The sequence below is a fragment of the Peromyscus eremicus genome, chromosome 7 (assembly GCF_949786415.1).
Source record: "Peromyscus eremicus chromosome 7, PerEre_H2_v1, whole genome shotgun sequence".
Taxonomy (NCBI): Eukaryota; Metazoa; Chordata; class Mammalia; order Rodentia; family Cricetidae; genus Peromyscus; species Peromyscus eremicus.
The window spans coordinates 20,434,565-20,448,767 of record NC_081422.1 but is presented as its reverse complement, the minus strand read 5'-3'; the positions used below and the strand labels follow the sequence as shown (position 1 = coordinate 20,448,767).

Here is a 14,203-nt window from a genome sequence, read left to right as displayed (position 1 = left end):
TAACTATTACTCTAAGTTAACATAGTAATGAAATTTTATTATTTATTACCCATTAACTCAGAAACTGTTGTTGACAACTAATTCTCCATTAAGCAGGGCACAGTAGAACTTCAGAGAGGAAAAAAAGACTTGTTTCTTGCATATAGATATAATTAGTAGCATGCAAGTGAGCTCATATGAGAACTGGTCCAGAGAACTGTCTGCCTGCTGACACTTCCGCACTCTCTCTGCTTTCTGTAGTTACTCTGGTGGACTTTCTTAGCTCAAGAGACAGTAATGAAAAGAATAGAAATTTTCAGTGTAGAAAATGAGACTGTAGCACCTGGATTTATTAACATGCATGTAAAACCTAGTGTCATATATAGAAAAATACCACCCAAAAGAAAGGAAAATGTAGACATAATATAGTTCCTAATATTTTTTTTTTCTTATTCATCCCCTCTCCCACTGCTCTACTCCATGGTCCATGGCCCATTGTTACTGGCCACTTCCCCGTTCCTGCCCTACCACAGTCCCTTTTCTTCTTTCATGACTAACACAGACAGACAAACACACACACCAATATTTCATGAGAGAAATGATTTCCCTCTTCATCCATTTTTCTGCAAATGGTATGATTTCGTTTTTCTTATTACTGAGTAAAATTCCACTTTTATGTGCATTATTTTTATCCACTCATCTGTTGATAGAAACCTAGTCTTGTTCCATTTCTTGTAAACTGTGGAACAATAGACATGGATGTGCTTGTATCTCTGTGATAGCTTGGCTGGGAATTCTTTGGGTGATGTATTGGTCTTTTGGTAGTTCTACTTTAGCAATCTGAAGAACATCTATGTTAGTTTCTACAGTGACTGCTCTTATTTACACCCCACCGGTAGGCTCCCCTTTCTCTATACCTTTTCCAGCATTGTTTCCTTGATGATAGCCATTCTGACTGGAGAGAGGTGGCTGAGATATAAATACAGACCCTTTTTCAAATACCCATTGTCATTTCCACTTCTTTTGGAGAGCTATCTATTCAGTTTATCAGTTCATTGATTGGTTGGATATTTTGGTGTTCATTTTTTGAGTTCTTCATGTAATTTGATATTGAACTGCTGCTTGCTCTGACAATTATTTCCTTTGTCATGTAGAAGTTTTTAAATTTTGCATAGCCCATCTATTAATTCTCAGGATTATTTCCTTTGCTACTGGAATCCTTTTCAGAAAGTCCTTGCCTATGCCGATGTATTGAAGTGTTTATCTGTGTTTCCCTCTAGCAATATCAAAGCTTCAGGTCTAATATTTGAACTGTGTGAGAGCTTGGGGCTTTTCTGGGGGGTAGGACTGTCAATTGTTTTCTTAAAGTTAGGGCCAGCTGGCTTTCCTTTTGGATAGGGCTTTTCTTCCTCTCTCCCTACCAGGTAGCCACAAGTTGGAGTTCATTTTTGTCTTAGCCAGTGTTCTATTGCTAAGAAAAGACACCAAGACCATGGAAAACTCTTATATAAGAAAGCATTTAATTGGGGCTTGCTTACAGTTTCGGAGGTTTAGTCCATTGTCATCATGATGGGAGGCATGGCAGCATGCAGGCAGACATGGTGCTGGAGAGGAAGCTGAGAGATCTATATCTGGATCCACAGGCAGCAGGAAGAGAGAGAGACACTGGGGCCTAGCTTGGGCTTTTGAACCCTGAAAGCCCACCCCCTAGTGTAGCATGAATCTTAAGAGTTCTTATTAATAAAATCAAGCCTGAGGCAGTTATTGGGGTGAATGCTGGAAGATCAGAGAGACAGAACAAGCCACAGCAACCTCACCTCGTCAGTCCCTCAGCTGATCCTGTTTCCTCAGACTGGAAGCTTCTGAGTCCTCATCCAAATTGATCTCAGCTGAACTGTTGCTCAGAAGCCTGAATGCTTAACCAGCCAAAAGATTCTAGTTTCTGGTCTTCACGCCTTATATATCTTTCTGCTTTGTGCCATCACTTCCTGGGATTAAAGGCTCACTTTCTGGGATTAAAGGCCTGTGTTACCATGCCTGGCTATTTCCAATGTGGCCTTGAACTCACAGAGATCCAGACGGATTTCTGCCTCTGGAATGCTAGAATTAAAGGCGTGAGTGCCACCAATTTCTAGCCTCTGCATCTAGTGGCTGTTCTGTTCTCTGATCCCAGATAAGTTTATTAGGGTACACAATATTTTGGGGAACACAATACCACCACACCCTAGTGACACACTTTCTCTAAACCCCTACCTCCTAATCCTTTTAAATAGTGCCACTCCCTCATGACTAAGCATTCAAATGAACCTATGAGGACCATTCTTATTCCAACCACCACAAACAATGACAATCTTCTCAGCACTTCTCAGCTGGCCTTTCACCATCTTTTTGAATTTCTGAAGTTCCTCTCTGCCTTTGGAGTACAGCCTATTATTTCTAAAGCTGACCTCTTAACCACATCATAGAGCAGCTTCCAAGCTGCTGTCTTTATTGGATGTGTTTTATAACCACTTTAATAATTTCATTCTTGTATTAGACTGTGGAAATTGATGAGCATATATTTTGTTAAAGACAAGGAAATTTAATCTTTAGTAAATATCATTATGGTTCAGTTTGACATATTTACTGCTTCAAGTAAAATTTCATAATTAACCATTTTGAATCATTTGCTATATTTCAGACACCACTGAGATACACAAAGACATTATTACTTCCACTTGTTATAGTGATTACGTATTTTATCTTTAAAAAGGTATGTAAAATTTGTCATTTTTTATGGGTACAAGGTAGAACTACAATAGATTAATGCCAATTGCTCAAATCCTTCCTTCTTACTTTTAGGTTTAATTCTTTTTCTCTGTCTAAATAATTTTATTCATGTCTTTTTTGGTATTATTTAAAAATCACATTATTAAAGATACTTTATTTTGTTATTACAAAGGTGATTTTACCAATCACTGACTATATATAAAGAACTGCATATACTTGAAGGTATGATGGACAAGCAAAACATGACCACTTCCAGATAGTCCCAGGTGTGGGGCATGAAACACTAAAGAATAAAAACTTTATCATGCATCATGAGTAAAAAGTATAGTGATGAGTGTAAAACACAGCCAAAGAATTCTTCATCTATTTTGAGCAGTTGTGCATAGGAGAAATTTACATAACCACTAAAAAAAAAATCTTTCCTTATACATATACTAACTACTTTTATATCAGAAGATCATACCATGTTAAAAGAAACTGTCTTTAACATTTCACTAGCATATTTTCATGGTTTAAGACTTTAATGACATAAATCCCTACACTTACTTTTAGCAGTTTGGAGCCATCTTTATTTATAATGTTAGCAGTGTCTTAAGTCAACCTATGTTTATTTTTTCCTGTTCAGCAGAAGCTATAACATGATTCCCCACCCACAATTCCAGCTGTGATTCAGTTGAAAGTTTTCTATACTTAAAGTTAAAAATTGCATGTCTTTTCCATGTAGTTCCCACGCCCCATTTCTTGTCCCTGTGTTTCAGCATAGAGTATGAGTAGTCATTTGCACAAAGAAGCACCACCCTGCAAGTCTACACCTCTGCGTCTATACCTGACTTGGCTCCTTTCCACTGGGGGCAGTCAGGACAGAGGAGAAGAGGAGGAGTGGGCGAGAGGACCGCAGGCTACTGTGCTCCTGTGCCCTGGGCCTCCCAAGCTCAAAGCCGAGATAGTTTGCAGTTTCTGTTTGTACTCCATCAAAGTAGACCATGGCATTCTTGCCAGGCTCAACTCCAGCTTAGGGGCTAAAGTGGAAAGTAACTGTTGAGTGGAAAACAATCCAGTGTAGCAAAGGTTGACTAGATATACTATTTTTTAATCAGACAGAGACACTCTCAAATATTTTATTAGTAACCAAACACTGCAAGCCTAAACTGAAGTGTGTACATAAACACACATGTACACACACACACACACACACACACACACACACACACACACACACACGCTTTTAGCCACTAAAGCTCCACTCTTTCCTGCTTCCTTGTCAACTCTTCATTCTTTCTTTGCCCTGAATGGCTTATTTTTCACTTTGTGGATATAACTGATGTTTATTTAGATTTTCACTTATATAAAATGACCTTATAGAATAAGGATGACATATGTAATATGACTCTACCGAGAAAGCATAAATATTAAATTCCTACAAACTGATATTTTATTATTGATACCCTTAATTTCTCTGTTTGAATATGTGACTATAATTTTATTTATATTACTTGATACTTATTAAATTAATATTACATTTATGTTTTCCTTGAATTTGAAATATTTTTCTATGAAGTATGCTCTTGAATTAATATATGAAATTAAAATTTCTATACTTAAATTTTATTTCAGTTAAAGCTCAATTAACTATTCAACTATATATATTTGCCTGTCCATTTGGGTTAAAGCTAGTATTCTATGAAGTACAAACTTTTAAGAATCGATGGATTTTTTGGTTTGTGTGGTAAATCCTTTGTGGTCCAGCTCAGCTTACACATTTCCTTTCCTCTTTTTTCTTTTCTTCCTTCCCTGTCCATCCTCTGGTACATTTTTTGTAAGAACTGAAAATTCTCATATAGCAGCTACCTTGGATAGAAGTGTAATCAAGGAAGCAGCTGAATCAATACCTTATTTAATAATTATCTAGAGCTTTGAGTAAAGCAGAAATACAGATGAGTAGGCAAGAGAAAGAACAAGAGGAAGAAAAGAATGTGGGGGCTAAAACTGTCTCAAGTGCATGGGAGAGGCTCCCTCCTTTCAGATCAACTGTCGCCCACCCTGCCCAGCTAAAACAGAGTTTCAGTATTAGTATGTAGCTCTTCACATTCTAAAAGCTAAGCACTTTAGAGCCAAAATAGTCCTAAGATTTACTCTACCACTCCTACTGAATACACCAGGAAGCTGTTATCCTAAATTGATGATTTCAAGCTGGGAGTAAACTATTACAGAAACTTATTTAACACTAAAGAAGTTGGTTTTCATAACACCTGTAATCTCAGGATGTGGAGGCTGAGGCACAGGGATCACCAGCTTCAGGCCAGTCCAGGCCAGAGCGACATTTATATCTAAAGGAACAAAAGCAAAGAAATGAACCAAGCAGAGGAAGAGAACCTTCTTGGTGGAATGTGTGTTTATAGCAATGAGCTAGAGTTTCAGCATATCACAGTATGTCGTAGAGAAGTCTCATCGATTGATTCTGTTTACAGATTGTTCGTGATATCTTATGTGTCTTATGTACAAACACTTATCTAAGGTAATTCTTTCACAGTTGTTTTAAAAATCATACTATGTTCATTTTTAAGTAACTTATTAAAATATTAATAATTTTTCAAATGATTGTTTAATTCAACATTATGATCAACAAAGGCCATAAGAAGTAAATTTAGATTTTTTTCTTTTAAAATATTACTCTTATGGATTTAGTCTATATATTTAAAATTACTTTAGAGATATTTATATTTTGAAATAGCTCAAATTTTAAACTTACTTAATTTTCATATATATCATCAGAGTTTAAAATTCATAAACAGAAATACTTAAGATTTATTTAAGCCATCCTTATTTTTAACTTTCAGAAAAGAAATAATTGTTATATTTCTAAATATTTATTAAATGTTAAGTGTTTTACCAAATTTGTTTTAAAAAATATTTGTTGTATCACATTTTTAGTGGTTCCAGTAAAATTGCTAGAATCAAGCACAGACAGGGGTCAATGAAATGTAATATAATTCGTATCACACACAGTTGAGAAAAATACCTTCTGAAGGAACATTATTTCCAACTACTTTGTATTAGTAATTATATCACTTAATCTTACTTGTGTTCTTTATTTTTTGCATAGTTTATCTTGACAGAAAAATTGTGCCAAGAGTACTGAGTGTCGTCTACAAGCCTTGTATACTCTATGCTTGTACTTTTTTTATTAGCAGATTTGTCTGGTTGCCAGAGACGCTAATATAAGATCTTGAGAGCATTGGTTGAAATCATTTCTAAAGCAGGGTGCTCATATGTACACTCTGTTTTGTGTGGGTCAGATGGAAGCTGGAGAAGTGTATTGTGACATTCTAAATAAGTTTCCTTGATAAGCCCTTCCAAAGAAATGCATGAAGGGATATGGAACACTTCACTGTTTGAAACATAACTGATAGAGATATGAAAAGTGTCCTCGGATACTTGCAAAGTGATGAAATGTGGAAAAAGAAAGACTTGTGGGGGCAAATGAGTGGAAGGCAGTAATTCAGAATAAGGAAGTCTTTTTTATCAACCATATAGCTGAAAGGGAAGTTTTATATCTTTTTCAAGGTCTGTTTATTATATTTCTTCTTAGTGACTTATTTCTTCTTCGACAATAAACTTTTATATATAATATTCATGCCATATAGTTTGAAGCAAGGAATGAATCAATAATTTACATGTGAATTTTGGAATGTTTATACATTTTTATAGTTTATACAGCTATATAAAACTTTCCAATATTCTGTATTCATTTGTTGGTTATAAATATTATCTATATCAAGAAGAAAACTATTCAAAATTTCTCAGATATTTTCCTGTTATACACATTGTATTACTTAATTGTCTCATTGCTGTGACAAAATACTCTGACAAAAATAACATAAGGAAGAAAGAGTTTATTATCTTAATTTCCCAGGGGACACAGTCCATCATGGCCATAGGAGCCGGCAGTGGGTCATTGCATGCACAGTCAGAAAGGAGAGAGTGATAATGTTTGTGTTCCCTAGGAATTACAGGTCTATTTATCTTGATTATCTGATCTTTTTTTTTTTTTTTTTTTTTTTTTGGTTTTTCGAGACAGGGTTTCTCTGTGTAGCTTTGCGCCTTTCCTGGAACTCACTTGGTAGCCCAGGCTGGCCTCGAACTCACAGAGATCCGCCTGGCTCTGCCTCCCGAGTGCTGGGATTAAAGGCGTGCGCCACCACCGCCCGGCCAAGATTATCTGATCTTGATTTAAATTTGGTTGTTGGTATAAATGTCCATTTCTTTTAGGTTTACAATGTGGTGAAGTATAGGTTTTTAAAATATGTTCTTATGATTCTCTGGATTTCCTAGGTGCCTGTTGATATGTTCCTCCTTTTATCTCTATTTTTATTAATTTGGGTATTCTCTTTCTGCCTTTTAGTTAATTTGGCTAAGGGTTTGTTATTCTTTTTTCTCAGAGAACCAACTACTCTTTGTTTCATTGATTCTTTGTATTTGTTGTTGTTTCTATTTTACTGATTTTAGCCTGTTTGATTATTTCTTGAAGTCAATTCCTGTAGGCTATTAATTCTTTCTTTTGTTCTTGAGCTTCCAGGTGTGCTGTTTTGTTATTAATATGAGCTCTCAATTTTTTAATGTAGGCACTTAGTGCTATGAACTTGCCTCTTAGAACAATCTTCAATGTATCCCATAAGGTTAAGTATCTTGTATTTTTTTCATTCAATTCTAAAAAGTTTTTAATTTCTTCCTTAATTTATGTCTTGATCCATTTTCATTCAACAGTGAGTTGTTTAGTTTCCATGAGTTTGTAAGCTTTCTATTATTTCTGTTGTTATTGATACCCAGCTTTAATGTCTCATGGTTAGATGGGATGTTATTTAAATTTTCTTTTAACTGTTGAGAATTGCTTTGTGTCCCAGTAGGTGGTGAGTTTTGGAGAAAGATCCATGAAGTGCTGAGAAGAAGGTACATTCTTTTTTGTTTGGGTGAAATGTTTTGTAAATAGGTACATTTGGTTTATGACATCAGTTACCTTTAGCATTTTCTGTTTAGTATTTATTTGGATGACCTGTCTGTTGGCGAGAATGGGGTACTAAAGTCACCCACTATCACCGTGTGAGGTTTTATATGTGATTTAAGATGTAGTGCTTTTCTAAATGAACTTGGGTGCCCTTGTGTTTGGTGCACAGATGTTAAAGAAGTGCAATATCGTTTTGGTGGATTTTTTCCTTTGATGGGTAATATAGTGTTCTTCCCTATCTCTTCTGATTAGTTTTGGTTTAAAATCTATTTTATCAGATATTAAAATGGCTACATCAGCTTGCTTCTTATGTTCATTTGCTTTGAATATCTTTTTCCATCCTTTTACCCCAAAGTAATGTCTATCATTGATGTTAAGTCATGTTTTTTTTATTTTGTTTTGTTTTGGTTTGGCTTTTTGCATGCATGCAACAGAAGGGATTGATCCTGTTTTCAAATTCAGTCTGGTAATCTGTGTCTTTTTGTTGGGGGAATTAAGACTATTGATATTGATAGTTATCAATGACCCATGTTTGTTGATTCTTGTTATTTTGTTGTTGTTTGGGACCCTCCTTTTGATTTGTGGTACTAAGATTATTTCTTGTGTTTTTTTGGGTGTGGTTAACCTCTCTATCTCCTGTAGAGCTGGACTTGAAAATAGATACTGATTAAACTTTATTTTATCATGGAATGTTTTCCTTCTTTGTCTATTGTGATTGATAGTTTTACTGAGTATAATAGTCTGGGCTGGCATCTGTGGTCTCTTAGAGTTTGTGAAGTATCTGTCCAGAACCTTCTGGCTTTCAAAATCTACATTGAAAAGTAATTCTAGTAGGTTTATCTTTTTGTATTCATTAGTCTTTTTCCCTTGCTGCTTTTAACATCCTTTCTTTGTTCGTACACTTAGTGCTTTGATTATTATGTGCTGTGGGGAATTGTAATTCTATGTGTTGATGTCTGGTCTTGTCTTTGTTGGGTGACTATTGTATTCCTTGATTTCTGTTGCCCTTTCTGGATCTTAGGAGAGTGTGGTGTCTACAGGTTACCTACTGAGCACTTTTGAGTCACTTCAAGGTTTGGCCACCTGGAGGTCCCAGGTACAATAAGTTTCTAGGTATTGAAAGCTAACACAGTGGAATAGGGATTGACTAGAAGCGGGGTTGCTGTGTGAGTCCCCAGGTAATGGAGGAAGAGGGAAAAGTATGAACCTAGCAGGTTGTCTACTACAGCGCTGGAGATGAGATTGGGAAATTGGAAATGAAGAACAGGAAGGAGAGTAAAGTTCACCTACCTGATTTCCAAGTTGGTATGGCCAGGGGGGTGCCAGGTAGTTTGCCTTTTTGTAACTAATGTGCTAACCATCTCCTTTTGGGTATGAGATCATGGGGGCATAGGCAACCCGCCCATGGCCTTCACCACCAAAGAAAAGTGACTCACTTTTCCCCATCTGCCTAGTTCCTTATCTAGGCATGGTGCCTCAGAAGCTCCTCCCACCTATACACTGGAATTTTTAATTGGTTTTATTTTAGATAGGTCTTGTTCAGGTAATCACACCTGCTTTGAGTTTGTGCATGCACCAGCCACTTCATGTCTAGAAGGGCATTTCACAGCACTCCTCCCACCTTTCAGCTCTTCAATGCTTTCTACCCCCTCTTCTGTGATGTGCCTTGAGCCTTGGTGGTATACTGTGTTTGACACTGTGGTATTGTAATCTGTATTGAAATTGGAAAGTGTGGTGCCTGCACAAGACTGATTTGGCTGTGTGTTCTTTTGTGGTTTCATACTTGGAGTTGCTTATTTCTATTTCTTCAAAAAATACATGATGATTTTAATATTGTATTGAATCTGGAGCTTGCTGTAGATGGCATGGGTATCTTAACAATATTAATTCTTCTAATCTATGGGAATAGGATGTTTTTAAATTTTTTGTAATCAATATTTTGTATTATAAGGTTATAGGGTGCCATCTTCATTTTTTTCCAGACTGTTCATTGGTAATGTATACACAGACAGCTGATTTTTGCATCTTACTACATCTGATCATTAGCTCTAACAGTTCTGGGATAGTTTCATGTCTGCAAACACAGGCAACCTTTTCTCTTCCTTTCTAACTTGAATGCATTTTTGTCTTTTTTCTAGCCTATTGCTTTGGCTACTTTGTTGAATAAGAAGGGGTGAAAGTGGCTATCTTCACCATGTTCCTGATTCTAGAGTAAGATATTTCAGTTTTCTCCATTGAGTATCATGTTACCAATGGGCTTTTCAATACATGGTCCATACTATGTTGAGCCACTCATTTTTGAGAATTTTTATCTTGAAAAAGTACTGAATTTTGTTAGCGGCTTCTTCTGTATCTTTTGATATAATCATGTGATTTGTATCTTTTATTCTGTTAATGTGTTGAGTCATATTAATTTTCTTTTTCTTAAATTGAAAATAGATTCTTCTCTCATACAGTACATCCCAACCATAGTTTCCCCTCACTTCACTCCTCCCAGATCCCCCAGCTCTACTCCCCCTCCACTTTCCTTCAGAAAAGAACAGGCCTCCAAGAGACAACAACAAAACAGGACAAAAAATACAATAAGACAAGACAAAAGCCCTTACACAGAGGCTGTACAAGGCAACCCAAGAGGAGGAAAAGAATCCCAAGAGCAGGCAAAAGAGTTAGACACACCCGCTTTCACAGTTGAATCCCACCAAGCTAACAGCCACAACATATACATAGAGGACCTGCTACAGACCCCCGCATGCCCTGTGCTTGCTGCTTCAGTCTCTGTGAGCTCATATGTGCCCTGTTTAGCTGATTCAGTGGGCTGGGTCCTCCTGGTGTCCTTCATCCCCTCTGATTCCTACAACCTTTCTACACCGTCTTCCGTATGGTTCCTGGATCTCCAACGGGAGGGACCCAAAGGAGAGCTCCTATTTAGACTCTTTCTGCGTAATGCCTGGCTGTGGGTTACTGAATCCACTCTTGTCTGCTCCTGGAGGAAACCTCTTTGATGATGACTGGACAAAGCACCTATGTATGAGTATAGCAGACTATCATTAGAAATCATTTTATTGATTGCTTTTTTGGACAGTCATATTTGGCTCTACCCTAGGTCTCTGGGCTATCCAGTCTCCAATTCCTGGCTATCCAAGCAGTATCAGGCATGGGATCCTTCCCATGATGTGGGCCTCAAGTTAAAAGAAATATTGGTTGGCTACTCCCACGAGTTCTATGCCACCATTGCCCCAGAACATCTTGCAGATGGGACAGATTGTAGGTCAAAGGTTTGAAGACTGTGTTGGTGTCCATGTTTCTCTTTTGGTAGCCTTTAAAGTACCTTCCCACACCAAAAAGACTAGCGTGTAGGAGTGAAGGGTCCAGGCAGATACCAGCTCAACCTCTCTATATTCAATGAACTGAAGTTGTCTTCAGCAATGGGATCCTCCTCTGAGTTTGTAGAAAGCAGCCCTCTGTCCTAATATAAGCCTGAGTTGTCTGGTGTCTCCATGGGAGCCCCTGCCTCAGCCAAAAACTTAACAAAATGCAATCCAATCCTGCCATTGGGAGCACTGCCTAGCCACAAGAGATGGCCAGTTCAGACTTTGTATCCCCCATTACTGGGACTCCTTACTAGAATCACCCTCATAGATCTCAGGAAATTTCCACTGTACTAGGTTTCCAAACCATCCCTAAAGCCCCTGAATTTCAGTTGTCCCTTGGCCTTGTCAGAGGAACAGCAGGTGACAACTGACTTTAGGTGATAGGCTCACCAAGAATAAAAGTTCTGATGAATGATTAGGCAAGGATAGGCAAGGCTCTGAGAGCCTTTGCTCTAGAATGTCTCTTGCTACTACTGTGTCTTTGCATGTTTGCTGCTGCCATTTTTCTCTGGTATCTGGCATGGCATGAATGGGCATGGGGAGATCCCCACTGCCCTTAATGTAGTGTGATTATCTCATGGAAATATCCCATTCTACTGGGCATTTTTACCTGTGGATTATTATGAAGATGATTTCCTCCTAAAGTATACTGTTTAACTGAAGCAATGGTTTTATACAATAATAGTGCTAGTTTAAATAAGATTTTGATGATTGAGGGTCTTTAATAAATATAGTAAGGGATTATGATAGAGGTTAGCTTAATGGGAATACTAATACAGATAAAAGCAAGATATGGTTTTGCCCCCACCTCTGATAAAGCAGAGGCTGAAGATGGTAGAAAATATGAACAAAGAAATGTCACACAGCTAGTTTCCCTTGAGGAGCCATATAGACTGTAACTTAATGATTTAGAGAAACAACTGAGTCCCAGAAGCTAAGTTAGCTCAAGTTCTTTTAATCTTGATGTTGGGAAATGTGTTCATGGTTTTCAGTGTGCATCATAGCTAAAACAAAGCTTTAAATGTGACTTACAGCTAGGTTAAGATGTTTTTGTTATTGGTTTTGGGGAAGAAAATCTTGGGAAACAATCTAAAGTTTAGAAAGACATATAGTTGTGTGAGGAATTCATTAAGCTCAGGGAACAAGAACAAAGCAGCCCAATAATAATTGGCTGGTGTGCCTTTCTTGCTAGGATGGGTTAGTGAATTAATCAAAGGTGATGATTAATTCCTTGTACCCATTTCTGCTTTCAGCTTCCCGATATAAAAAAAAAAAAAAACTATTGATGAGTGGGTGTGCACCCAGAGGATTTAAAGTAGAGCTGACTGGTTGTTTTTCATATATAAAAGTTTAGATTTATGATTCTTCTAAGATTTCTTATAAGATTACCCTTTGAGATAAATAACAAAATGATTGGTCCTTTCTGTGTGACATGTAAAATGCAAAATGTAGCGTGCAAGTAAAAGAACTGGCTGAGAAAAAAGCTTTGTTCACTTACACTCTGTTAATCTATAACAAGTTGCTTGGGTATCAATGTATGTGGGTTCTTGGGACAACTTGTTTTTCACCTGTAATACATAAAATGTTTAATCATGTAAGGGATATAGAAAACATGCTATTTTTTTTTAACTTTTCATTCACTTGAAAAATAAAATGTAACCACACTGTGATTTTTATATTGCTTGAAAGATTATACTGGGGTATATAAGCTGTAAGGGAAAAAATAAAAGACATGAGAGAAGAAAAACACCAAGAAAGATAGAAGGAAGACATCAAGATTGACATCAAGGGTAACATCATGGCAGAAAAAAACAGAACAGAAAAGGAATAGAGTAGAACAAGCAACAGTAGGAATTACAGAATGAAGAACTAAGCTTCAGTCCTTAGAAAAGTCCTTGTGTGTCTGTTTGTCTGTCCAGTAGTTTGCCTACTCTGCATCTCCTCTTCAGTTTCTCTGACCTGCTGAAGGCTTGCCGTTCATCAGGACCCTAGGTGAGACCCTGACATGTTGGAGATGTATGTGTGTGTTTTTTCCCTTTCTTTTGTCAGCCCCAGAGAGTTAAGTTTAGCCTCCCTCACAGGCCCCTGAGAATTAAGTTTTACTCCCTCAGATAGAAAAGTCAAATTGAGTGAAAGTCTGCCATCTCCACTGGCTCTCCCCTCAAACCCTGAGCTGCTGGAGGCTGGTCCTCAAGGCCGTGATAGTCTCTCCCCACACTCTCTCCCTCTAACCAATCTCCCACCACCAAGTGATCCTTTCTGCTCCTGTCTCCACCCATCCCCAGTCCACCAGCCAAATCTATTCTGTTTCCCCTTACCCAGGAGACCCATGCTTCCACCCTAGAGCCCTCTTCTATACCTAACATCTCTGGGTCTGTGGATTGTAGTTTGATTATCATATATTTAATGACTAATGTCCACTTACCATATTTGTCTTTTGGGTCTGGGTTGCCTCACTCAGGTTGATTTTTTTTCTAGTTCCATCGATTTGCCTTCAAATTTCATGATGTCTTTTACGTTTTGTTTTCTTTTTCTTTCTTTTTTTTTCAGCTGCATAAATGTAACTCTTTTGTTTTTTAAATAAATTCATTCTTTAGTTGAGGTACATCTAGATTGTTTCCAGTTTTGAGCATTAAGAATGAAGCCAAAATGAACATGGTTGAACAGGTGTCCTTGTAATATGATGGAGTGTCCTTTGGATATATGCCCAAGAAGGGTATATCTGAGTTCTTGAGGTAGATCAATTCCCAGTTTTCTGAGGAACTGCCATATTGATTTCCATAGTAGCTGTACAAATTTTCACTCCCACCAACAATAGTGGAGTGTTCCCCTTGCTCCACATCCTTGTCAGCATGAGCTGTCATTTGTGTTATTGATCTTAGTCATTCTGACAGGTGTAAGATGGAATCTCATTTCCCTGATGGCTAAGGATATTGAACATTTCGTTAAGTGTTTCTCAGCCGTTTAAGATTTCTCTAACGAGAATTCTGTTTAGATTCGTACCTCATTTTTTTAATTGGATTATTTGGTTTTTGATATCTAGTTTATTGAGTTCTCTATATATTTTGGATATTAGTCCTCT

General features: G+C 37.3%; 1 protein-coding gene across 1 annotated transcript in view; it reads left to right on the top strand.

The window, feature by feature from the left end:
- Dpy19l2 (dpy-19 like 2) overlaps positions 1-14,203 on the top strand; it is a 101,177-nt gene that overhangs the window by 65,887 nt on the left and 21,087 nt on the right. Inside the window, exons 15-16 of the mRNA XM_059267532.1 lie at positions 2,660-2,731; positions 5,217-5,263. Coding sequence (XP_059123515.1) covers positions 2,660-2,731; positions 5,217-5,263 — 119 coding nt within the window. The remainder of the gene's footprint in view (positions 1-2,659; positions 2,732-5,216; positions 5,264-14,203) is intronic.